This window comes from Salvelinus fontinalis, chromosome 32 (genome assembly GCF_029448725.1).
Source record: "Salvelinus fontinalis isolate EN_2023a chromosome 32, ASM2944872v1, whole genome shotgun sequence".
NCBI classification, from domain to species: Eukaryota; Metazoa; Chordata; class Actinopteri; order Salmoniformes; family Salmonidae; genus Salvelinus; species Salvelinus fontinalis.
This window is the reverse complement of record NC_074696.1, coordinates 33,583,141-33,596,567: the sequence shown is the minus strand read 5'-3', so window position 1 is coordinate 33,596,567 and position 13,427 is coordinate 33,583,141. Positions and strand designations below refer to the sequence as shown.

The 13,427-nt window shown below is 40.8% G+C and overlaps 1 protein-coding gene and 1 non-coding gene across 4 annotated transcripts; both read right to left on the bottom strand.

The window, feature by feature from the left end:
• Positions 1–630: 630 nt before the first annotated feature.
• On the bottom strand, positions 631–706 carry trnaa-ugc (transfer RNA alanine (anticodon UGC)). Its single transcript has one exon. It is a non-coding gene; the product is annotated as a tRNA-Ala (tRNA).
• A 1,116-nt stretch (positions 707–1,822) lies between these two features.
• Positions 1,823–13,276, bottom strand: LOC129831124 (krev interaction trapped protein 1-like). 3 transcript variants are annotated; one of them, XM_055894190.1, is made up of 17 exons: positions 13,073–13,276; positions 12,356–12,534; positions 11,691–11,847; positions 11,436–11,528; positions 7,604–7,733; positions 6,790–7,033; positions 6,483–6,598; positions 6,085–6,228; positions 5,695–5,851; positions 4,295–4,402; positions 4,027–4,183; positions 3,724–3,875; positions 3,289–3,455; positions 3,037–3,124; positions 2,728–2,934; positions 2,375–2,491; positions 1,823–2,157 (listed from the first exon to the last, which is right to left on the bottom strand). In XM_055894190.1, the coding sequence occupies exons 2-17, from the start codon at positions 12,455–12,457 to the stop codon at positions 2,068–2,070; spliced, it is 2,229 nt and encodes a 742-aa protein (XP_055750165.1). In that variant the 5' UTR covers positions 12,458–12,534; positions 13,073–13,276; the 3' UTR covers positions 1,823–2,067. The 3 variants fall into 3 exon arrangements, with proteins under 3 accessions (XP_055750165.1, XP_055750166.1, XP_055750164.1); XM_055894189.1 differs by lacking the exon at positions 1,823–2,157 and having other exon boundaries at positions 2,219–2,491; XM_055894191.1 differs by lacking the exons at positions 11,691–11,847; positions 12,356–12,534; positions 13,073–13,276 and adding an exon at positions 9,699–9,819 and having other exon boundaries at positions 11,436–11,524.
• Between the last annotated feature and the right edge of the window lie 151 nt (positions 13,277–13,427).

Genomic DNA, 13,427 nt, shown 5'->3' with positions numbered 1-13,427 from the left:
TTCACAGGTTTTTCCTGAATTAATTCCAAGAGAGTTTTGGTCAATCATGTCTTCCAACATTATCTCTGACTTGTATTAACCCTGCGAAACAAGATAGCGGTTAGATTTTGGGCTATATTCAATCCGTAAATTCAGCGTTACAGCGTGATTGAAATTTAAAGGTATTGTTACCGGAGACTGCATTCACGGTCAACACAGCATATGTCTGCTCAATCAGAAATGACCTTTACATTTGTAGCACAGATTGAATAGAGCATAGCAGCGGGAAGATGTTTGAGGTCGGGTTGTGCAATTTCTTTGCCCACGCTACAGATTATGATTTTTCAGGGGGTGCTACAGCACCTCTACTTCCCATGGCTATGGAATAGAGTACCACAGTATGAGTCATAATACCCATAAAATCTAGCGGTCAAACAAGGAAATGATTCCAATAGTTTTTCCACCATTCAGTTTTTCCATAGGGGATATTAGAAACATAAGGGCTGTGGCGTGACGTTTTATAAATCGTGTAAATCTTTCTAGGACAAGGTGACTTTTATCAATTACATTTACATTACATTTAAGTCATTTAGCAGACGCTCTTATCCAGAGCGACTTACAAGTACATACATCCATACTTTGTTTTTGTACTGGCCCCCCGTGGGAATCGAACCCACAACCCTGGCGTTGCAAGCGCCATGCTCTACCAACTGAGCCACACGGGGCCATGCTCTACCAACTGAGCCACACGGGGCTCAATATATTCACCTGTATTTACACCCCAAAAATGAAATGTTATTTAAATTGACACAATACCTGTTAGCAAAGGTGTCAGCTAGAAATGACGTGCAGGAGCTTGCAGGGATTTGTAGTCTTGCATTATGTCTACTTTGATGCTAATTTGTTTTTTCGAAATCTGAGAGTAAATAGAGCCAAATATATTGATAAAAGTCACCTTGTCCGAGAGAGATATACATGGTTATCAAAACGTCATGCCAGTGTCAGCCTACACAAAACACAGCCCTTATTTGAAGTGTTCCTAAAATTCTCTATGGGAAAAAAAGAATGGTGGAAAAATGACTGGAACCATTTCCCTGTTTGACCCCTAGGTTTTATGGGTATTATGACACCTCCACAGTGGGGCTCTATAGAGCCCAAAGTGCATCTGTCATTTCCATACTGTTACAATTATGGCTACTGTTGTTGGTGAATGTTACAGTAATGGTACATTGTACCTGTCTCATTCCACAAATTGTTACAACAGTTGCTGAGTGAAGATATTGTTATAATGTAGCACTGAAGCTGGCTCTCGGCTGGCAAGCTTCCAAACACGATGGCAGAGCTAATTTCGCATGTCACTAACTTAAAGCATATCATTTTAATGTTACCTTTGGTTTGTCCACAACATCGCCATATAAATTAACTTCCATATAAGTTAAATCAATTTCACTGACTTTCAGTGATACAGAAGATGTCAGCAGGCTACTATCATGGTTACATAATGTAAACAATAACGTTGTAATACAAATTTATCAATGTTATCTTGTTCAAGCCGTTTGAAATTACCTTACTGTGGACAAGTTCAGTCATTTATTTGAGCAGAGCTCCCTCATGTGGCAGTTACTGATGTTACCAATGTCAGTCCGTCTGATTTCTGACATCACATTTTCATTATCTTTCACTGATTTCAAGGTTTAGGGAATGAATTTGTCCTAATGTCTTTTTTCTTTGCATTGCAGAACTGAAACCATTTCTAGCCACAAAATGCACACAGATAAAAATTGTATTATGCTCCCAAGATTGAGTGATATGGGCAGTGCTATTTTCATCAAAACAGAAGGAATTACACTCATATAGTATTCATTTTATTCAGTTAATTAAATACACATTATTTACAACCATAAAAATTACAGCATGTAAGAATTTGTCAAATGTAACAGAAATCTTAATCTCAAATAAACCAAATGTGAAACATGTCTTGTTCTATTGTGATACAAAACTAAGTAATTGGTGAAAATACTTTTTCCTCAAAAAAGCAAACTACAATACAAGAAAGCAAAACAAATGGGGGAAAGAGTACATAGTGAATCAACCATATGCATACTTGTCTGTTAAACTTCTGTCATTCGGAGTCATCTGTCCACTCAACTTCATTAACAGTTTAACAATAAGGCCAGCCTGTTGAGGAAAGAAGAGAAGGAGCCAATGAATACAAGCAATTTCATGTAATATTGCCCACATTCAACTCTTCAGCTAGAGTTAGAGCTGTATGCTATGGTAAATATGTTCTTATAAATCATACAATCTGCACTGTTTTCCAGACTACAACACATTGATTCAACATAATCACAGATATGCATCCATTGGAATTACTTGGGAAAGGTCCTATAGTTACCTGTTTGGTGTGCACAATGAAATTCATCTTATTTTCCAGACTGTGAATCTGAAAGTACTGATCAGCGTGCCCTAGCTGCCACATGAAAGAGCCATACTCCAGACTGATAAGAAGTACCTACAAATACACAGTAAAACATATTCACAGTATCAGTAAGAGGGCATTAACATGAAAACATTCAAAATATACAAAGCTGGATACCTTTGAGGCTTATTTATATGCTTAGATATTTACATCCATGCTTACTTTGTGACCACTAAATAAGAATGTATTCTGTATACTGCATGGTTAAAACATGGTTCTCTCTGTATTCATATGAATCTGTCCCCAACCAACAAATAGCCCCGGGGTACCTTGGTCTCCATGTTCATGAGGTGCATGCCCTTGGTGTTGACACCCACGAAGACGCGGATGACTTTGTGGTTGCTGGAGCTAGCCTTGGTGAAGACCTGGCCCGTGAAGAAGGCGGCACCATAGGTCGGGATGTCCCAGCAGTTCTGCAGGAAGAGCCTCTGGAGGTGGTGCATCTCTTTGCTCACACCCTCACTCATACTGAAGCACTGTGGGGCCAATAAGGTGAAGTAAGGCTAAGAGTTTGACCCCTCAGATATAAATGTATACAAGTTATTTCACAAAAACTAAATCATGTAAATAAACCTGACCTTATACTCATGAAGAATCTTGCTTGTCCAATGATGTGCTTTGCTTTTCACCTTGGATATTGGGACAATAGATTTCAGGTTTTCCTCACTGTTGAAAACAAAACATTTACACAGACAGTTATGTCAACAGTATATCATATTACCACAGCTTTATGTACCTTATCTTCAAATATCAGACCAAGATTTCCCCAGTTTTAAAGAAGAGTATTATGCTAGATTGATTGAATTCAGGGACCAATTTAAGATATTTACTTAAGGAAGCCCTGCTTGTGCTTCTTGCTCTCATAGTTTCCGTAGATGATCTGCAGCAGAAGGCTGGCCAGGGTGATCAGCTTGCTGTCCGGGGAGGGGAAGAAGCCCTTGAGGAGGCAGTGTCTGGCTTCATCAAACAGGATCAGGATGGACAGGGGGTCCTCAATCTGGAGGAGAAGTTTCAAGCCAATCGTGGATGGATTAATGAACAAACAAATGAATGAACTTGAACACCAAACCCTTGATCAGTTTAATCATGTGTATTATTACGGGGCTGGAACAAATTCATGCACACCCTCTGGGTCCCCCTTAGCCAGAGTTGAGAAACACTGATCTAAGCAATATTCAAAATCCCAAATCCTTGCTTTACAGATGAAGCAAGAAGAATTTCCCAACGGGATAATAAAGTTGATCAGAATCAAATTGGTTACAAACCTTTTTCTCAATGTCGAGGGGCAGACGGACATCTCTACGGAGGAAGAGCTGTGGGTTCTCCCTCTGGGGGTCCAGGACAGTGAGGTCAGTGACAATCTCTGTCCAGATACGCAGGTGCTGCAGGGGCTTGTGGTAGGGCTTCAGCTGCAGGTCTGATGGAAGACACAAACACACACACACACACACACACAAAGGGTATAATGAGCACAGGTAGCATGGAAATAGGATACTACAGATACAAGAATATAATACCTATGCCCAAATATTGGGCAGCCATTTTGGATCTGTGTATGTTTGACTCACTGAGGTTCTCGGAGCAGATCCAGATGGTGAAGTACTGCTGGGTGTCCTTGGAAAGCCGCATGCCCTCCATGATCTGCTGCACTGATGTGTTGTTGCCGTGCTTCAGCTCCACCGAGCGGTACGAGCCGTCCATGCGGTAAATACGCACCTTCTCGTACTGCGGAACGAACACACAGTTTCATCAACTGCTAATGGTAATAAGACTTTGACAAGACTGTTGGAGTAGCATACAGTCACGCACACTGACGCACACACACTCCACACTCACTGGTTTGTTATTGGCTTGCTGTAGGAGTTTCACTGTCTCCTCCCATTCGTTTTGCTTGTTCTCTTCACAGATTTGCAGGGGCGATCTCTTTTGCTGATCCTCTATGTGCTTATAAGAGTATAAAAACAAGCAAGCAAAGTGACTTTCTTACTGCTACTTACTACTGGGAACATATTGAAATCCTAAGCTATGACCTTCCACTGGTACCAGTATGTTGTCATAATGCAAATAGGTGGAGGATGGAGGATTTACTGGATTCAACCAGGGTTCTCCAATTCAGGTCTTGGAGAGCTACTGAGTGTGCAGGCTTTTATTCCAGCACATTTAGGGGTTGAATTGGGAATTTAAAAGTGTTACGATTAGGGTTAAGCCATGCTCACTGTCTTCTGCTGTCTCTCCACACTTTCCTCTTGTCCATAACCTGGCTCAACCCTAACCCTAGCTTCATGTCGACATCCTGGCTCAACTCTAACCATAGCCATAACCCTTAACTTAAACCTAACCCTAGGTTCATGTCCACACCCCGACTCAACCCTGAGCCTACTAGTCAACAAATCAAATGCTATTGGTCACATACACGTGTTTAGCAGATGTTATTGTGGGTGTAGCGAAATGCTTGTGTTTCTAGCTCCGACAGTGCAGTAATATCTAATAAGTAATAAGTAACAATTTCACAACAAATACCAAATAAACAAAAATCTAAGTAAAGTAATGGAATTAAGAATATATAAATATATGAACGAGCAATGTCAGAGCGGCATAGACTACGATACAGTAGAATAGAACACAGTATATACATATGAGATGAGTAATGCAAAATAGGTAAACATTAAAGTGACTAGTGTTCCATTCATAACCTTACCCATAAGGGAAACACTCTTTTCACGCCACTGATACCAAAGTTCCTTTTTCGTAGCAGGTTAGAAGAACTTATGCAGCAGGTTAGGATAATTCATGTAGCAGGTTAGGAGACTGTGTTTAACATTAGGGAAAGGGTTAGAGTTAGCGAAAATGCTCTCCTAACCTGTGTCCCTTAACCGTAAATCTAACCCTTACCTTAGCCTTATGTTCAACACTAACCCTAATCTTGATTTAGCATACTTTTATCCTACTTTTGTCTTTTGACCTGTGAGGTGCAGAAGCTTGGCTCTGCCTGGCTCTCCCCTTCACCCAAGGTGCAGGAGTTTGGCTCTGGGCAGCTCTGGCTCAATTTAACCACTGAGCACATCGCAAACAAACCTGATTCAAATAATCAACTAAGTATGATCTTCAGCCTGGGAATCAGATGTGCTACTGAAGGGCTAGGATCGAAGCCTATGCACCTAATAGCTCCTCAGGACTAGAGTCGGGGACCCCTGCCAGGATCTAAACCTGTTTTAGTGCATCTGTCTCAGTCTTACCCGGTCTATCTCAGGATGCTGGAGCAGAAGCTGTACTATCTCTGAGTGGCCCCCTCCAGCTGCAAAGTGCAGCAGGGAGCTCAGTTGGCCATTCAGCAAGTTGGGGTTACAGTTTCCCTTCTCCAGCAGTAGCTTTGTCGCCTCCACTTTACCATACCTACATTCAAAACAACACAGAAGTTTTACTCTTATTTGACGTTAGCTGTACAATAAAAAAATAAAAAATGTTATTGTCCTTAGAGACTTTCATTTTCTTTAAGGAATTTGGGTAACACTTGATTTTTACTTTATTTTACAGGTTGGTTTATAATCTAGGATGAGTTGGCAGCCCTGCCACTTGTTTTGGTGTACAGCTGTGCTAGAACAAAACACTGCTCGTATGAGATGTACCAGCAGGCGTAGTGGATGGGGGCCCAGTGGTCACTGTCCAGCTGTTTGACTGAGAAGCCACTTTCCAGGAGCTTTGTGAGCAGCTCTGTGTCACCTTCACAGGCACTGCGGTGTAGGGGGAAGTCATCCACCCACTGGTGCTCCCTATGGAGGAGACAGAGAATAGGCCTCGTTCAATCACTTGGACTTCACAATGTCATGAGGCATTTGAAAAGGCCCAAAGTGCCAGACAGGTTGCCTGGCTCAATGGAACTGATGGAATAGTCCCAAATGTGCAAATGTCACCTATTTGGCACTCCAGACAGGCTCAAACTATTTGAAGGGGAAAAATACTATTTGAACCCAGGTCTGGAGAATTCATTAAGTTGTTTTGAAGTTACATTTTTGGAGACACTCACTTTTCCTCCGTCACATTGTTAGAGCCGTGCTGCCACTTTTCTCTCGTAGGGATCTGGATTTTAGAGTAATCCGGAGCACCAAGGCCAAAGTAAGGGTTGATGATAACTTTGTCCACCTAGAAATTGCAAAAATAGAGAGGATACGTAAACACTTTAGTTTATCTTCACATATTTTGATTATGATACACAGTATTTCTGTTTAAATAAAAGTGTGTCCGTGCAGGGCTAAAACAAAAATGTGAACTGTCTTGTAAGCCATCCCTCGGGAGAGGGTAGGAATTGGAAAAAACTGTATCTGGGCTCTCACCCGGTTGGTATACTGCAGGTCTGAGCCGTAGAGAGGGTTCTGAATGCACATGTCGGCCTTCTCCAGTGACAGCATCTTGCTCTTGATCTCCAAGGCGGTGTAGCCCATGTGCAAATCCCCATCACTGGGTTTGCCCTCGCTGGTGTATGCAGGGTTACTCACGTTGGTCTTGACTCGGTCCACCGGTGCGGGCCGGAACAGAGCTGCAATGGCGTGAGGCATGGTGTGCTTCTCTGCCAGCCACCTGGATAGGGCAGGTACAAGATACAAGTTCAAAGGTCAAGGTTTAGTGGTGACGTTTTGGTTTACCAATGTCTCTATGGTGGGTGAAATATCTACTGTGTAGATATTTCACCCATCTACTGTGTAGATATTTCACCCACACTGCACTGTAAGTCGTTTTAAATATCTTATGTTATTTCCAACCCCCGGACACCACACACAGTCACGAGAGGCTGGAAGAAGCACAACGACAGTCGCAGTGCTGTGAGGTTAAGTGCCTTGCTCAAAGGCACAACAGCAGTGGATAGTAGTAATGATCTGAAACCAGCAGCCCTCCAGTAACCAGTCTAGTTCTCCACTTTGTTCATCGTCCGGCCCGGGAATTAAACCACCAACTTTCTGTTACCGGTCCACCTCTAACCTCTGGGCTACCTACCGCCCCCGAAGTGGCATGAATACAACAGCCATGAAGATGGTAGAGTAAGTGAAGCTACCATATACACTGGTTTTAAGCTCTCTGATACACAGAAAAAACTGTGGATCAGAGCGGCTGCTAAATTACTTCAATATGAAATCATAGACAAAGACTTACTTGTCCAAGGCCAGGAGCATCTTTGAGGTGATGGAGGAGAAATGAGTGCTGGTCTCGCTACACACACGCATGATATCCTGGAGGCAGTAAAAACTTGGGCTCCCAGGGTTGTAGATAGGCTTGCTATTATCTGTTCCGAAAGACCAATAAGCAGCACAATAATAAAGAAAACATTGTTAGCTAAACTATATTATTAAGGAATTATTCTTTAAAAAGTACCCCAGACACAAGTGTACTAACACTTACAATGGGGTCAGGAATTGTTGTATCCCTTGATAAAGATCAGCAAAAAAGACTAAAATAAATACCGGTAATACAAATACTGAGCTAAATTGTATGCTCCAAAAAAAAGAGAAAAGTATATGGTAATAAACTATAGTAATACAATTGCTCAGATAAAGACATTTTGTTTAACAAGTAATAAAAACAAATATTGGATCCCCTGTTTTGATTTGAATTGAAGAGGGCATTCTATAACTGCAGACGAAGGATATCAAGGATCTGGAAATATTCTGACTGGAGGAATGGTCCAAGATCCCTCCCAATGTGTTCTCCAATCTCATAAAACATTCCAGAAAAAGTCTCAAGGTGTTGTTATCCTCGCAAGGGGAGAGTAAGTTTTGACAACAGGGGATCCAATCATTTTGACCACTATATTTCTTGTTAAACAAAATCTCTTCCTCTGAGCAATTGTATTACTATACAAGTCATATATTTTTGTTAAGTACACAGTGCCTTAAGAAAGTTTTCACACCCCTTCACTTTTTACACATGTTGTTGTTTTACAGACTGAATTTAAAATAGATGAAATAGAGTTGTGTTGTTACTCGCCTACACACAATACCCCATAATGTCAAAGTGGAATTATGTTTTTTTGGGGGGGTTTTTTACAAATTAAGTGAATAAGTGTTCAAACCCTACTAACCTAATTGACAGAGTGAAAAAAGGAAGCATGTGCAGAATAAAATATTTAAAAACATCTATCCTGTTTGCAACAAGGCACTAAAGTAATACATTTTTTGTCACGTGCCGAATACAACAAGTGTAGACCTTTTTTAATTTAATAAATTTTTTACCTTTGTTTAACTAGGCAAGTCAGTTAAGAACAAATCTTATTTTCAATGACAGCCTAGGAACAGTGGGTCTTGTTCAGGGGCAGAACGACAGATTTTTACCTTGTTAGCTCGGGGATTCAATCTTGCAACCTTTTCGGTTACTAATCCAACGCTCTAACCACTAGGCTACCTGCCGCCCTTACCGTGAAATGGCACCAACTGTGCAGTTCAAGAAGAGTTAAGAAAATATTTAATAGTCCGGTGGCCATTTGATTAATTGTTCAGCAGTCTTGTGGCTTGGGGGTAGAAGCTGTTAAGGAGCCTTTTGGTCCTAGACTTGGCACTCCGGTACCGCTTGCCGTGCGGTAGCAGAGAAAACAGTCTATGACTTGGGTGACTGGAGTCTCTGACAATTTTTAGCGCTTTCCTCTGACACTGCCTAGTATATAGGTCCTGGATGGCAGGAAGCTTGGCCCCAGTGATGTACTGGACCATACGCACTACCCTCTGTAGCGCCTTATGGTCAGATGCCGAGCAGTTGCCATACCAAACGGTGATGCAACCGGTCAAGATGCTCTCGATGGTGCAGCTGTAGAACTTTTTGAAGATCTGGGGACCCATGCCAAATCTTTTTTGTCTCCTGAGGAGGAAAAGGTTTTGTTGTGCCCTCTTCACGACTGTCTTGGTGTTTGGACCATGATAGATCGTTGGTTTCAAGGAACTTGAAACTCTCGAACACGCTCCACTACAGCCCCGTTGATGTTAATGGGGGCCTGTTCGGCCCGCCTTTTCCTGTAGTCCACGATCAGCTCCTTTGTCTTGCTCCCATTGAGGGAGAGGTTGTTGTCCTGGCACCACACTGCCAGTTCTCTGACCTCCTCCCTATAGGCTGTCTCATCGTTGTCGGTGATCAGGCCTACCACTGTTGTGTCGTCAGCAAACTTAATGATGGTGTGGGATTTGTGTTTGGCCACACAGTCGTGGGAGTACAGTGTTGAGGTGTGGCAGAGGATCAGCGTGGCAGACATGTTGTTGCCTACCTTTACCACCTGGGGGCGGCCAGTCAGGAAGTCCAGGATCCAGTTGCAGAGGGAGGTGTTTAGTCCCAGGGTCCATAGCTTAGTGATAAGCTTCGTGGGCACTATGGTGTTGAATGCTGAGCTGTAGTCAATGAACAGCATATACAAAGGGTTATGTTTGGGTCAAATCCAATACAACACATTACAAAGTACCACTCTCCATATTTTCAAGCATAGTGGTGGCTGCATCATGTTATGGGTATGCTTGTAACCATTAAGGGCTAGGGAGTTTCAGGATAAAAAAAGAAACAGAATGGAGCTAAGAACATGCAAAATCCTAGAGGAAAACCTGGTTCAGTCTGCTTTTCACCAGACACTGGGAGATGATTTCACCTTTCAGCAGGACAATAACTTAAAACACAAAGCCAAATATACACTGAAGTTGCTGAACAAGAATACCATGAATGTTCCTGAGTGGCCGAGTTACAGGTTGAACTTAAATCTATGGCAAGACCTGAAAATGGTTGTCTAGCAATGATCAACAACTAATTCAACAAAGCTTGAAGAATTTTGAAAAGAATAATGGGCAAATGTTGCACATTCCTGGTGTGGAAAGCGCTTAGTGACATACCCAGAAAGACTCACAGCTGTAAACCCTGCCAAAGGTGCTTCTACAAAGTATTGACTAAAGGTGTGAATACTTACGTAAAAGAGAGATTTCTGTATTTCATTTTCAATAAATTTGCTAAATTCTAAAACAGATCAGTTCTACAAAGTGTGGGAACCCTATCTAAATTACCTAGAACCTGAGGTATCAGCTATTATGCTGCAAGGATTCTCTTAGAATGGTGGTGATCTATGTATTCAGAATTACACTGTATGTTCCATGTGTGGAACCTAACTTCTTAGTTTAAACCAAGCTTTTTTGTTTAATTTCTGTTTGTAAGTTTGTTTAAAATGTATGTATTGAGAGACGCAATGATGGGGATAGGGTGAGAGAAGCGGGGAGAGGAAAATGGTGTGCGTATGTGTGTGTATGTATATGTATATGTGTATATATATATGTATGCGCAGGTATGTGTAGGCGGGTGCTGTTTTTGTTGTTGTTTTTTTGCCTTGTCTATGTTGTTGTATCTCTTTAATATGAGTGAAAATGGTGAAATTCCAATAAAAATACTGTTAAAAAAATAAATAAATAAATTTGCTAAAAATCTAAAAACATATTTTCACTGTCATTATGGATGGAGTATTGTGTGTGAGAAAAAAAATCTAAATTTACTCCATTTTGAATTCAAGCTGTAACACAACAAAATGATGAATAAATTAAGGGTTTGAAAACTTTCGAAAGGCACTATACTATAGCTCAGTATTAGCATTATTTATTTTCTACCTCCCTTTTCACTTATTTTTATTAAGGGATTTTACCCTCTTTTTCACCCCAATTTCATGATATCCAATTGCGATCCAATTAAGATCTTGTCTCATCACTGCAACTCCCCAACGAGCTTGAGAGGAGGGGCAAAGGTTGAGTCATGCGTCCTCCGAAACATGACCCGCCAAATTGCACTCCTTAACATCCGCCTGCTTAACCCGAAAGCCAGCCGAACCAATGTGTCGGAGGAAACACCGTTCCACTGACGACTGAAGTCAGCCTGCAGGCCCCCGGCCCGCCACAAGTAGACACTCTAATCATTTATAACACATAAGTTATTGTAAACCAAATTATTTATGTGCTGACAAGTTAGTGTCAAGTTCTACCTTTGACATTAATTGGCACAAAAAAGAGGGAGACCTCTTTTCCTTCATTGTCACCATCGAGATGGAATTTCTTCATGTGCACCACACGGTTTCCTGTGATGAGCAACAGCATAAGAGGGATTAGTGCTTAGACACAATTTGTTATTTGAAATGTCTTTCTACTCTTCATAGAACATTTCTATTAACAAAGGATTCACATCCAAATCTGGAAAGCCACCATAATTACAGAAAAGCAACTAAGAAATATTTATTTACCAATAAAACCCTTGTTGTTAGATATGGGTTTAGTCATTTCTCCTACATAATTCAAAAGGGATCTGGCTGTGTCCCCATTGGCTTGGATTTTGGTCGCCAGTAAGACCTTCTTCCGTTTCTTCTCTTTTCCTTCCAAAGGAACTTCTATCAACAGGATCTAAAGGAGGGGTAATAACAGAGTTACACATGATGTCACTGGTGGAGATAAACTTAACTAGAAATACATTTATGAAATCAAACCATAAGCTAAATAATAGTGATTTGCCATTAACAATATTTGGGTTAAAGTAAAATTATATTGCAGAAGACTTGGGGTGGATGATATGGTAATATGACAAAAACTAGAACTGCATTTCCAGGGAGCTTTCCAGAACTGAGCCTCCTTACACTAAATGTATTAATAAAGGCGTTGCCACTTTGCTGTAACCATAGTCTGCTACTCGCAGGGATACTTAAGCATGTATACAAAATAATGTGTATCCCACTTCTGACACCAACATAACAAATCCAGGGAGTAGCCCAGACCGGGACTCAAACACAGCACCCTGCGACTCTCAGTCCGACCCCTTGCTGTTATGCAAAGAGATCCTAACCTTCAGATGCTAGGTGTTGAATTGTCGCTAATCACTACTGTATCTTATGAAAGGTACTGTATGTAGTCTTACCTCATAGGCTTTAGCCCGATATTCCTTAGAGCTCAAACTGACATGGTTCTTTGGACGAAGGACAGCTACAAACACATCTTCCAAGTTGTCTTGGTTGCCCATGGCGTTGACTTGCCTTCAATTTTTATCAGGTATCCTACATAAGGACTGATTTATGAGGAAGATGAGCAGCACCATGTCTGAAATGTTATAAATAATAAAATATAATCAGAATCTAATTGGGAGCCAGCAAAACGTGATTATTCTATTAATAATCTATATTATATTGTAGGATGTATTTTAATTATTTAAAAGTAATATGCTATATCGTTCTCATCACTGATCCATCTTGAAAAGATAAGACTTCTAAATTGTTAACTTGTAATAAATTACTTAATAATGTCAACATTCGCCTAGGTTGTTACTTTAACGCATGCAAATAAAATAGCATAATGATAGTAACACTATTAGGTTGAAAATCTTTTCAAAAGGCAAATTTGATTACGTTAAAAAGTCTAAAATAAGTTATTCTGTCCCAACAAAAGTCACGCCCCGGAAACCAAGCACACTTTTGCCTTCCTCAGTAGAAGACTATTGATATCTTCACATACAGTATAAAATACAACATGAAAAGTAATATGCAGCACGAATTTTCAGTAAAGCTACATTGTGTCCTTAGAAGTAGACCTGAAACTATGCGTCAGATAACTACATTTTGAGAAACGCTTTCAAACATACCTGATGTTATGATCTCTCACAAACTTTAAAAAGTGTATGGTGTCGGTGTCTTTATTTTCCCGGATGGAGTAAGTCATAGACATGCAGGATCAATAATCTAGGCAAACTTCTAAGTAGATATTTGTGTTTCCTAAAAGCATAACATCGGTTGCCGACCACAGAAGCAAAATAGACAAGAGTCACATTATGCCTGGACTGACTCGTTTTGACAACAGGGAACTCTGCTGGTCGGGTGGACTTAGTGCGCATATTTTCTTGTGAAAATGTAGACAGGTTAAAATAAATGATAGGCGACAGAAATCAAATCGGATGTGAAAGTAATTTTCTTTGGTATGATGTAACGCCATTGACTCGT